Genomic DNA, 12,288 nt, shown 5'->3' on the forward strand with positions numbered 1-12,288 from the left:
AAACAAGACCAAAAGACAACCCTCAGAATGGGAGAAAATATTTGCAAATGAAGCAACTGACAAAGGATTAATCTCCAAAATTTATAAGCAGCTCAGGCAGCTCAATAACAAAAAAACAAACAACCCAATACAAAAATGGGCAGAAGACCTAAATAGACATTTCTCCACAGAAGATATACAGACTGCCAACAAACACATGAAAGGATGCTCAACATCTTTACTCATCAGAGAAATGCAAATCAAAACTACAATGAGATGTCATCTCACACCAGTCAGAATGGCCATCATCAAAACATCTACAAACAATAAATGCTGGAGAGGGTGTGGAAAAAAGGGAACACTCTTGCACTGCTGGTGGGAATGTGAATTGGTACAGCCACTATGGAGAACGGTATGGAGGTTCCTTAAAAAACTAAAAATAGAACTACCATATGACCCAGCAATCCCACTACTGGGCATATACCCTGAGAAAACCATAATTCAAAAAGAGACATGTACCAAAATGTTCATAGCAGCCCTATTTACAATAGCCCGGAGATGGAAACAACCTAAGTGTCCATCATTGGATGAATGGGTAGAGAAGATGTGGCACATATATACAATGGAATATTACTCAGCCATAAAAAGAAATGAAATTGACCTATTTGTAATGAGGTGGATGGACCTAGAGTCTGTCATACAGAGTGAAGTAAGTCAGAAAGAGAAAGACAAATACTGTATGCTGACACATATATATGGAATTTAAGAAAAAAAAATGTCATGAAGAACATAGGGGTAAGACAGGAATAAAGACACAGACCTACTAGAGAATGGACTTGAGGATATGGGGAGGGGGAAGGGTAAGCTGTGACAAAGTGAAAGAGCGGCATGGACATATATACACTACCAAACGTAAGGTAGATAGCTAGTGGGAAGCAGCCGCATAGCACAGGGAGATCAGCTCGGTGCTTTGTGACCGCCTGGAGGGGTGGGATAGGGAGGGTGGGAGGGAGACGCAAAAGGGAGGGGATATGGGAACATATGTATATGTATAACTGATTTAATTTGTTATAAAGCAAAAAATAAAAAAATAAAAAATTAAAAAAATATATTTATCAGTGAAAAGAATTCTTGCTATATATATATATATATATATATATATATATATATATCCTTCTTGCTATATGATTTTTTAAAGATTCACTTAAAACATAACAACAAAAAGGTTGAAAGTAGAAAAAAATATCCCAGGTATGCACTAACCAGAAAGAAAAAATATGGTATTAATATTAGACAAAATGACCTAATAGAACATAAAATGCAATTGCTGTGTGTCAAATTCTACAGTTTATCTTATAAAATTGTATTTTTTTAAATATCTAGAAAGTCTAAATATACGTATATATAAAATATATAAATATCATATATACTTTACTTCTCAATCCTAATAAGAATATCTTAATTGGTTATTAAGAGATGGATCATATTCTATTCTCCAAATGGCCTTTTCTCTGAAGTCCAATGCATCCACACAGAATCCATCCATGCTGCCCAAGGCTGTGCACTGTGCCTACAAAGATAAAACATCAACTCCTGGCCTCAATGTGCTCCAAATGCCACACATTGTAATCATTTGCATGACATGATGAAAAACTGCAACTCCTTGTTTATCAGCCAAGCAACAAGAGGTCTGAGCAATCATTTATTTTCCCTGGTACTATCTTTGGAAATAAAACTACTCTTTAACAATGTGTGAAGGTCACAATCAGCTTCTATCTAAGCTCTTCTTAACCCTCAGAACAAATTCATCTCTTGACCTGCAGTTATAATAGATTCTGTGCTGAGACCTTGATGATGATACCTCACACTTATTAAATTATCCTCTTGGATTAGACATTATATGGCTATAAGGTTTTCAGATAGCTATCAGAATATATGACTCCATCAACTTTTAGTGTCAAAATACTGCAATAGGCTGAATCCCTTACTCTCAGTTCCTGGTTTGCAATTCATAATTCTCAACCTTTGAATAAACTTCTTGCCAATATTACAAAAATATCAGAAGAAAACCATATGAAACTCAAACTATCTGAAAAGGGAAAAACGCTAGTTATTGTTTAATATGATATACAAATGTCAAAAAAAATAGTTAACAGATCTTAACCAAAAAAGACTAAATCTAAGTCACCAATTTGCTCTCTGTTTTAAAAAAAACAAACAAAAAAACCCTAAAGTAGGTATCTCACAAGGCAGGAAATATAATACAACTGAGAAACTAGGACACAAAAACTTGTTCTTAAATTTCCCTAAACATACAGTAATATGCATGAAAAACAGAGAGTCTTCATGAGCTCCCTGAGTACTAAGTTCCAAATATGACGCATGACCTATAATCATAGCTTGGAAAAGAAAAATATAGGGAGGGACTCACTTCTAAAGATCTTTTGAAATACTTTAAGGATATATATTTAATTCCACAGCAATTTTGTCAAATCTGGTAGGATTTATTAGTTCACCCTACATGTAAAGAGGAGCAAAAGCTTATGTGATACATTCAAGATTATGTAACAGTTCAACATTTTAACTTAAATAAGTTCTAAGCCACTAAAAGGACTCAGTGAAATGATACATTCACACATATCAGGGGCTCTCTTCCTTAAAGGGTCACATCATAAATATTTTAGGCTTGCGGGCCATATGATCTCCATCACAACTACTCATCTCTACCACTGTAGTGTGAAAGCAGTCACAGAATACAAGTAATAAGTGCATGTGACTGTGTTCCAACAAAACTTTATTTACCAAAAAGGGTGGCCTGGCCCGCCCACAAGTTGGCTGATCCCTGAAAAATCTTTGATCTGTAGGGAGATTACAACAATGGGAAAATAAGATGAAGAGAAACCACATAAGCCCTTTCAGCTTTGTTAAAAGGATTCATTACCGATCTAAGAAAATATGACTTTGACACAGTAGTTACAGGTCTCTGTCCAATTTATGTCCTTAGAAGGACACAAAGACACATTTCCACTGTGACCCCATGTAAGAGTAGCTGTGTGGCTTAAAAAGAAAACGGAAATTATAAAATCATTTATAAGTGTTTATTTTCCAATTATTTAGAAGCTACCTTCTCACTCTTAAAAAAAATCCTCTGCCAATATAATAATAAAGGGCATATTTACTCACCCATATCTTGCCAGAGATGCTAAAAAGACCAGCCATTCCAGACATCCTAAAAAAATAAAGAGAAGGAGAACCACTGGTGATGTATGGTATTAAAAAAAAACAAAAAAACAAAAAAAAACACAAGATTCAAGTCACAAGGACTACTCCTCCACTTCTTGCAATACATCGTCCTCTCTCCTGGATTCACTTCCATCCTTACAGAGCTTAGATCCCATGGTCACCATTTGAATTACTCTGCTGTAAATACGGCCAAGTCCCTGATCCTTTCTCCCTGCATGGTGCATGCCTGGCGAAATCCCTAACCCTGAGCAGCTGAATGTCTCTGGGGAAAAATCACGATCTCCCCTCACAGTCACAAACCTCAGCGAGCACTCAATACGGCCCAGTCCCACTGTAATCTTTTAGGCTCTTACCTGAGATGATAGCTCATATCCTTTTCTCTCCCTTCAAACTTTACACACCCTCCCCTCCCCATGCACTCTCAGCTAACACTCCTTGTCTTTCACTGCGAAATCAGAAGCCATTATGTGATCTCTCTTATCTTCCCAGCAGCAAATCTGAGCCTGGTGTACCACTGCATCCACCTTCTCCTATTGCAACAGAGAAAGTCTACCAGCCTGACCACAGTCCAAACCCCCCACCCGTGCCTTGGACCTCATCCCTTCTGTCTTGCTAATGACTTGGTTTTTCCTGTCATCCCATTTCCTGCATCAGCAATTTCTCCCTCTCTGCTGGATCATTTTCATCTGCACGAAAACATGTTTTATCCTCTCTCATCTTTTGAAAAGAGCATCACTGGACCTCAGATGGCCCTCCAGCTTAGCTTCACAAACTTCTCCAAAGAGAAGCCTACGCTTGCTGCTGCTTCTTCCTCACCGTATCTTTAACCTATTCAAATCTGGCTTCCATCCTCACTACTGCACTATCACTCCTTGTAAAGGCCACAATGACATCGCACTGCTTCACTCAATGTCTCTGTCTCAGACTTGATCTCTCTAAACCCCTTGGTAACATGGGACACGAGTGACTATTCCCTCCTTCTTGAGCACCTTTTACTTGGCTTCTAGGAAACTATGTACCCTCGCCTGTCCTCCTGCTTCACTGGTACTCATCTTCAATTTCCTTTTGCTGACTCCTTCTCTACCCAACTTCTTAACTTTGGAGTGTCCTGTGGCTCAGGCCCAAGCACTTTTCTTTTTCTCTCTCTCTAGCTGATCCCCTTCCTTCTAAAACTTTAAATGCCTTGTATCTGTGTTCCTGAATTCTCCATGGAGACCCAGCTCCATGCATCCAACTTGACAGCTCTACAAAGAAGTCTGCATCTCAAACTTTACATGTCCAACACTGAACCCTTGATTTTCTCTTGCTCAAATCAGTAACTGGTACCAAGACCATCAAGTTCTCAAACCAGAAACCAAGGAGTTTTGTGTGTGTGTGTGTGCGTGTGTGTGTGTATGAATCTTCCCTCTCCTTCACCTGAGCAAAGTCTACCTTTAAAACATATTTTATTTTTAATAGTAAAACAATTATTAAAACATTTTACAACTACATTTACATCATATACAAATCTAAATTTCATGTAAAAGGATCAATTGATGGTGGTGTTGGATTCACATTAGCAATCACTACATGATCAAAGAGAGTGCTTTCCTTTGCTTTATTACATAGTTTTTGTTTGTTTGTTTGTTTTGCGGTATGCGGGCCTCTCACTGTTGTGGCCTCTCCCGTTGAGAAGCACAGGCTCCAGAAGTGCAGGCTCAGCGGCCATGGCTCACGGGCCCAGCCGCTCCGCGGCATGTGGGATCTTCCTGGACTGGGGCACGAACCCTTGTTTCCTGCATCGGCAGGCGGACTCTCAACCACTGCGCCACCAGGGAAGCCCTACACAGTTATTTTTATTGAGTTAACTACTCAAGTTTCAGACTGCTTTATTTTTTTTCTCCAGGTATACTCCTTTCTTTAGGGCTCCTAAAGCTTCAAACAATTGTTCCTTCCTATCTTTAAACTCAGTCCTGCCTCAGTTTAATTGAATATCTATTAGCAGACATTGATTTCAATCTTATTCTTCTTAGCTATTATTATGACATACAGAGAAACAAAAGAGGCATCAAAGAAGCTTAACGTTTACCAAGTATTTTTTATTTACTAGGGGCCATGATTAGCACTGAATCTCAGTCTTCAGGGAAGAGCTGGGAAAGTGAGAACTATGATCTCATCTTCCATTTAGAGACTAAAAAGCCTGCTGTAAGTGGGCTCTGAGTGATGCTAAGTTTAATCACTTGGTTAACCAGTGACTGAGACAGACCTCTCCAGTGGAAATGCAGTTTTCCTTTGGTAATGTGTAGGTCATTTGTGGGGTGATATGTTGGCACCATACAAATACCCATTACCCCGCAATCTTCTGCCCGAGTTTTACAAGTATTGATGACAATGGCCCTTGTCGGCCATCATGCTACTTTCATATATCCACTCCACACGATTCCTATAACATTTAATAAACTGTAATATATACTTATGTTCGGTATTCGGAAGGCATCTGAAGTTGTACGGCACTTAATTTAAAAAGGCTTTAAAGGCCTGTTCAGCAGTCACTTGTTAACAGCAGAACTATAATTTTATTAGCACCAGCTTCCAAGTCTGTAGTGGTTCCCAACTTTGGCTGCTCCTCAGGAACACGAGGCTGCCCCACCAGTACCAGTGTAATCAGAGTCTCTAGGAGTTTTCAAAAGTCCACAGGTGATTCCCCTGGACAAGCAAGGATGCGAACCACTGCTCTCAATCATAGTAATGGCATTTCTTAGCACTTCAAATTCAGAAAGGTAGAGTTTTGGCGAATCAATAAGCTGACTTTACAGTTCTCTGAAAATGTGAAGAAAGTGCAACACTGTCAGTTTTCGCTAGAAAACTAGTGCTCTTGAAACTCATAATTCCTTAAGAAGAATCCAACATCACAGACATCAAGCCATACTGCGTGATTTTTGGGAAATCGAGTGCAGAATAAGGCATGTTTTCTGCCCAATTCTCAAAGAGATCACACTAATATTGTGTAAGTGATTAAGAAGGGCCCAGACCTGGAATCCACGACAGAGAAATGAAGCTGATAATTTGGTGGAGGGAGCAGAGACGGCAGCAGCCTGATTTTGCCTACAGGGTCCAAAAGTGGCCTTAAGTAAGTTTCCCTCGGAGAAGAAATTGACATCATCATGAAATACTAATGATATTCAGATATTTCAAATCTATCCCTAAGCCATTTTTTTCAACCAGAAATTTACTGCATTTCCCAAACTACACAAAAGTAGAAGTTTCAAGTAAGAGCCCAACCATCAGTCATGACCATCTTTCTGGCAAAAGTCACACAAAAGGATGACGGAGAGAACATCTTTACGACAGTTACACACTTCAAAACCACAAGCACCCAACCCAAGGGTATGTTAGCTAGAATTATGTAAGATTCACCTTTCAATCGTGTCCCATGTCCTGCCAGGTCCAGTAAGGAGGGCTCTCACCCAGCTGGCAGGCCAGGTGTGACAGTCAAGCGCCTCCTTCCCCCAACCCCACCCCTGGCCCCCTGCCTACTGATGAACTTCCCTGAGGCTGAGTGGTGAGAGGTGGGAGCAGACAAGTGGCCCAGGTGGGCAGTGGGAGGAAAGCCTGGTTTGTATGTTATAACAATGACAGTGACGCTCATGACAATGGGACTGCTCAAGCTCAAACTGTGTCAACAATGCAGATACAGAGCCTCAGCAAGACTGAAGACATGAGAATCTATTTGTTGGCCCTGAGTGGGCAGCAGCCGGAAAGTGAAAGTGCCACTGGATCCCTCTCCCTCTCCTCTGCATTACAGCTCCCATCTTACCTGGTCCATCACAAGGAGGGAGGCTGGGTCAAAGGGTGGCCCAGAGTGGCAGGGATGCCAGGAGGGGACAGAAGGAGCTCTGGGGTGAGGAGTGAAAAGAGAGAAAAGCCTCACAGGCACTCCAGCCACCAGCTGTCAGAGGTTCTCCAGGCCAGGCCAAACTACAGGTAGGGAAGCCCCGAGCAAGGGGAGCTGAAACCCGAAAATGGTCAAAATGATGACTGAAAACGCTTAATCCCTCTGTCCGTCAAAGAAAAGCTGCTGTGTCTTCAGTCCCCGTCACTAAGGAGGCCAAGCACATTATTGGATTCTGGGTACTGGAGAAAAATGCGTGCCTCATTAAAGAGGTCTTGCCAATCACAAGGAAACAGGGCGTCTATGGGTGCAGTTGCCTGGTCCTGGTGTCTCAGTTTGGCATGAAAGGGTGGCAGCTGCTCTTTGGGGGAAATCTCTCTCACTTCACCACCTGAGGCAAAGCTGCTGGCAACAGGGTCTCCATTTAGAGGCTCCCCTGAGTGCCTGAGGGAGCTCTCCTAAATGCCACCAGTGATGTGCACCACAGCACCGCCACTGTTCAACCTCAGCACCCACTCTGCATGGCCACCGGTGGTGGCCCCGCTCAGCAGGCAAAACTCAAGGCCATTCTCACTGCAATAGGATGAGGCCAACCTGCAATACTGACCTCAACCATGTCCCTCAGGAGGAAGTTAGAATCTTATTCCAGTCTATTATCTATTGTAACCCGCCCAAAGCAGCTTAGAGCAACCTGCTAATTTTTGTCATCACCAATAATCACAGAGGGAGAAAGGCCACCCCCACCCCACTAGAGAGGCCACTCCCACTACCTGCAGCCCAAAGGGGCACAAAGCACTTCAGTTAGGTTTTGCAGCCCCCATTCCATTGGTCTGGGTGGGGTCAGATGGGTATAATAATAGGGTGTTGTATTTATGGTTTTTAAAAAGAGTCCTTACCTTTAACAGAATGACACATTTGGTATCTGTTTCAAAACAATTGACTAAAAACAGCTATAATTTGATGATCATTATAGGTGGGTAAAGGGTCCATGGGGGTTATTGTACTATTTTCTGTACTTTTACGTATGTTTGAAAGTTTGCATAATAAAAAGTGAAAAAAAAATTGAGTTCTTGTACAAAAATATAGAACAAAGTGGCTCATACCATTATGATTTGTGTATGATTCATACTTGTTACAAGCAAAATAGCATGTTGCCTTAAAATAGTACCAGAATATAATAAGGAAAAAAATGCAAATGGATGAATTCCTAAAAATGCCACACATCTACTGGTAGCTACAATTTCCAAATTCAATACATCACTCCCAAGATAAGTTAAAAGGCAAACATTTTGGGCTTTCCTGGTGGCGCAGTGGTTGAGAGTCCGCCTGCCGATGCAGGGGACATGGGTTCGTGCCCCGGTCCAAGGCAAACATTTTAAAAGGAAGGTCTGAAAAACATACATTTTTCAAAGGAATACCTGCAAGTTTGAGAATTAATTTCAAGTTTTCTACATTCTCAGAACTCATAAAGTCTCAAAAATCCTGTGGATCAGTCCCTTTTCCAGCCCACTTTCCAACCTTCTGGAATATGAAACCCGTACACCATCCAGTGACACCTCCAATTAACAGCTGGGTTGCCACGCTATACTTCTCAGCTGAAGGCCCAGATTCCTACCCAAACACCTTGCGCCACCATGGCTGCTTTTTAGCAAGGTCTGCAAGGTCCAGTGACTCAAAAGTTCCCTCAGTCTCCTTAACTGGCTGCGGCCATTTTGGCAAGCTTGTCTCACGACGACCCCTGCAGGGGCTCGGCGTGGTGGGACGTGGAGCAGCAGGCATGCTGCCACCGGCGCGAGATGGCTTCCAGCACGTGGGGCAGGTGTTGAAAACATATTTTAGATCCACCCATTCTCTCCATCCCCACTGCCACCACCCTGATCTGCACTGCCACCATCCCTGGGCTAGACTCTGAGATGGCCTTCTACCTGTCTCACCTCTCCACATGGCCTTCACCACTCTCTGCTCACCATGTGCGCTGCTAACGTGCAAGCTCCTCACTGGCCACAGGCCTGCAGGATCTGCTTCCTGCCCTCCTCGCTTTCTCGGTTTACACTCCTCTCCCTCCCTTTCACTGACCACCTTTCTGCTCCTCAACACACGGAGCTCCTTCTGATTGGGGGCCTGTGCGGATGCTATACCCGTTCCTGGGAACGTTCCTTCCCTGCTAGTCACCTGGCTGGGCCATGCCGTCTTTAGATCTCACTTGCAGTCCTCCCCTCAGAGCGACCTCTTCTAGCCCCCATCTAATGTCTAATGCAGGGCCACGCTCCCACAGTTGGTCCCTGACTTAGTAAAGGTTTGTGTTTTGTTTTTTTCTGAACAGTCCTTATCTAGACTATGATTCTTTACATCCCTAGTTTTTTTCTTCATCTGTCTTACTTGAAGTCACCCGAGGAGAGCAGAGGGGTCACATCTGTCTTGTTCACTGCTGAATATCTAGCACTTGGAACAGTACCTGCATAAAATCAGTGCTCACATATTTGCAGAATGAAATGCCAGAGGTGAGCTGCTTCTAGAATAAGCCATGTATTTCCTATAAATGCTACCAGATTACTTATTCCTGAAATATGGCATGATTTGACCCTATTTCAGCGGGGATATTCCTTACACTTATATATACTAATATAAAATTAATTACAAATATGACAACTCATTCAAAATTAAAACTGTGAAAAAAGTTATTATGGCTTGGCCTTATCTGTCTCACCAAGCATTATACAGTTTTCCATTATGGCCAAAAGTTATCCCAGCAGTATTCTGCTAGGCAGCCAAAGACACCAGCAGTCTTATTTTCCACACGGATACATGAGCAATTCCTTCATGAACTATAATTCAAGAAATAGTTGCTCCTCTATCTTATGAATAATTTATAAGGATGGTAAATGGTGTTCACCATATTTTGTAAAGAGAAAACAGGTGATATGGTGCAAAAGTTAGAGGAGAGGATTTCTGTAACCCACCTGAATCTGGGTACTTAATTCCCAGTATACTAACAACCAGCTGAAACATATGTGGGTCACAAAACCAGAAACACAACATGGGCCAAGCATGGGCATGTGTAGTCTGAGTAACCAGAAGTGAATATGAAGAAAAATGTAGACTGTCAAGGTCTATGGGTTGTTAACTTGAGACCTTCTGTTCTATTAATAACACCTTGTCATTAAAAAACAAGTTACGTTAGAGAAGCTGGGGATTTCCAGCCAGTCAGAGGCTCAACTGATTGCCACTTCTTCTCTAAGATATAGTTCTGCAGGTCTTCGTAGATTCCTGGGCCACGGTAACGGCGGAATATCCCATCTTTTGCACTATAAATTATAAAAACAAATAGAAAATAAATCCATTAAAATATCAAGTATTACAGACAATGAAAATCAAAATAACTATTGGTTTTACATGTGAACTCCACTCTGAATTTTAGCTTGGCTCAAATGAAGAAAAAGAAACGTTATAGTTAGGTATAAGTCAGAAAGCACACATAAATACTTATCTAGTACAAATGAGGAATTCCAAAACAGAAAGTACTAAATATTCTATTTTATTACTGCACAATTTGTGACTATAAGCAAAGTCCTTGGCACCGTCTAATCTGCCAAGTTACTTTTTATTGTTTTTGCTACCAATTATTCCAATTTTTCTCTTATAGCAGCAAAACAGCAATTGCTATCAAGTTTTAAAAAATTGTATCCACATTTCCAAATCTATGTTATCCAAGTCCCTCCCCTGAAAATTAACAAAATGCCTCTTAGTCTCACATACGCCTTTGATTTTCCCTCCCTCTTGCTTTCTTGCCAGTCAAGCTTCCTAGAGGAGGAGTCTACACTTGCCATTTTCTGCTCTTTCATTACTCATTCAATACTCCTGCAGTCGGGGGTCCTGCTTCCATGACTCCATGGACACTGCTCATATTGGAGGTCTCCAATGACTCTTAAGTGCCGTATCCATGGAACACTTTTCTGCCATTTTTCCTGGGTGGGTCATTGGCACTGTCCACTACTGAGCCCCGCTTCCTTCCTCCCCTCCCTTGGCTTTTATGACATGAGCTCTCTGGACTTCTTCCTACTACTCTGTCCATCCCTTCTCATTTCCACACTCCCTGTTTTCCTTTGCAGATGTCCTAGTGGTGGTCAACTCAGGTTCTATCCTTGACCTGCTTCTCTTCCCATTGTATCTATTTCTCATTGTCTATATTTATACTGTTATCTAAACCCCAGTATGTATTCTCTAGCCTAGATCTTTCTTAAGAGCTATAGATCCTGAAATCAAACTATCACCTAAACTTCCCCATTTGGAATTAGCATAAACCCTTCACATTATCTTCTCTATTCTGGCCTCTATCTTCCAAACTTCACCTTATTCTAACGGCTCCTCAAAAGCTTTCACTAGTTAAGAATGGCCCGTTGGTAAGTCATCACAGGCTCCTTCTTCCTTATGGCTAATCAATCACCAGTTCTAATGATCCCATCTCCTAAGTATCTCCGGACTCCATCCCTTTGTCCTTCCCCCCGCCCCTTACTACCTAAGCCTCTCTAGCCCCATCACCCAGGATGATCCAGCTGTACCCTATGGGCCAGCCAAAGAGAACTAGTTACAGTTCTCTGAAGGTATCTCCTTTTCTCCTGGGCTTTTCCATGATACATCCTCTACCTGGAAATGCCTTCTCTACCTTGCCTGCTTAACCTATTCCTTCCTATCTATTAAGAATCATCCCATCTTTTACATCGTCAGAAAAATCTTCTTTGACCTCCTCACCTATTTGCTACCTGAAATTAGGTTCCTTTCTCTGCAGCACCCTGAGCATCCCTCTCTTCTAATCACTATCATTCAGTGCAGACCAGTCTTTCTTCCTTCAAATGCTAAGCTTCATGAGTGATGGTTATGGAAAACAACTTAGAATACTGGTACACACCTACTGATTTCTAACCTTTGCAAAACCAGAAAATTATTTGAACTTACTGAAAAAATGCTGGGAGGGTAGTGACAAAGAAGCGGCCGCTCAAACCTACAAGAAGCATAGACAAAAGAGTTACAAGTCAAACTCAGACTAAACCAAGCATCTAACTTAAGGTGCAAGAACAAGCAGCCTTGAGCTTGTTCTTACAACCACATTAGTAAAATCTTTCCCATTACTGAATCACATTTACTATTTGTTTAAAATAAATTTTTACCCATTTTTATTTACCTAATACTTTCTAGTC

The 12,288-nt window shown here is 41.5% G+C and overlaps 1 protein-coding gene across 1 annotated transcript in view; it reads right to left on the minus strand.

Moving 5' to 3' along the window:
* TMX4 (thioredoxin related transmembrane protein 4) overlaps positions 1 to 12,288 on the minus strand; it is a 50,799-nt gene that overhangs the window by 14,849 nt on the left and 23,662 nt on the right. The window contains exons 3-5 of the mRNA XM_081255701.1: positions 12,047 to 12,092; positions 10,270 to 10,398; positions 3,163 to 3,208 (exon numbers count right to left, since the gene is read on the minus strand). Of these exons, the coding sequence (XP_081111827.1) occupies positions 3,163 to 3,208; positions 10,270 to 10,398; positions 12,047 to 12,092 (221 nt within the window). The remainder of the gene's footprint in view (positions 1 to 3,162; positions 3,209 to 10,269; positions 10,399 to 12,046; positions 12,093 to 12,288) is intronic.

This window comes from Mesoplodon bidens, assembly GCF_964165515.1.
Source record: "Mesoplodon bidens genome assembly, chromosome: 15".
Lineage (NCBI taxonomy): Eukaryota > Metazoa > Chordata > Mammalia > Artiodactyla > Ziphiidae > Mesoplodon > Mesoplodon bidens.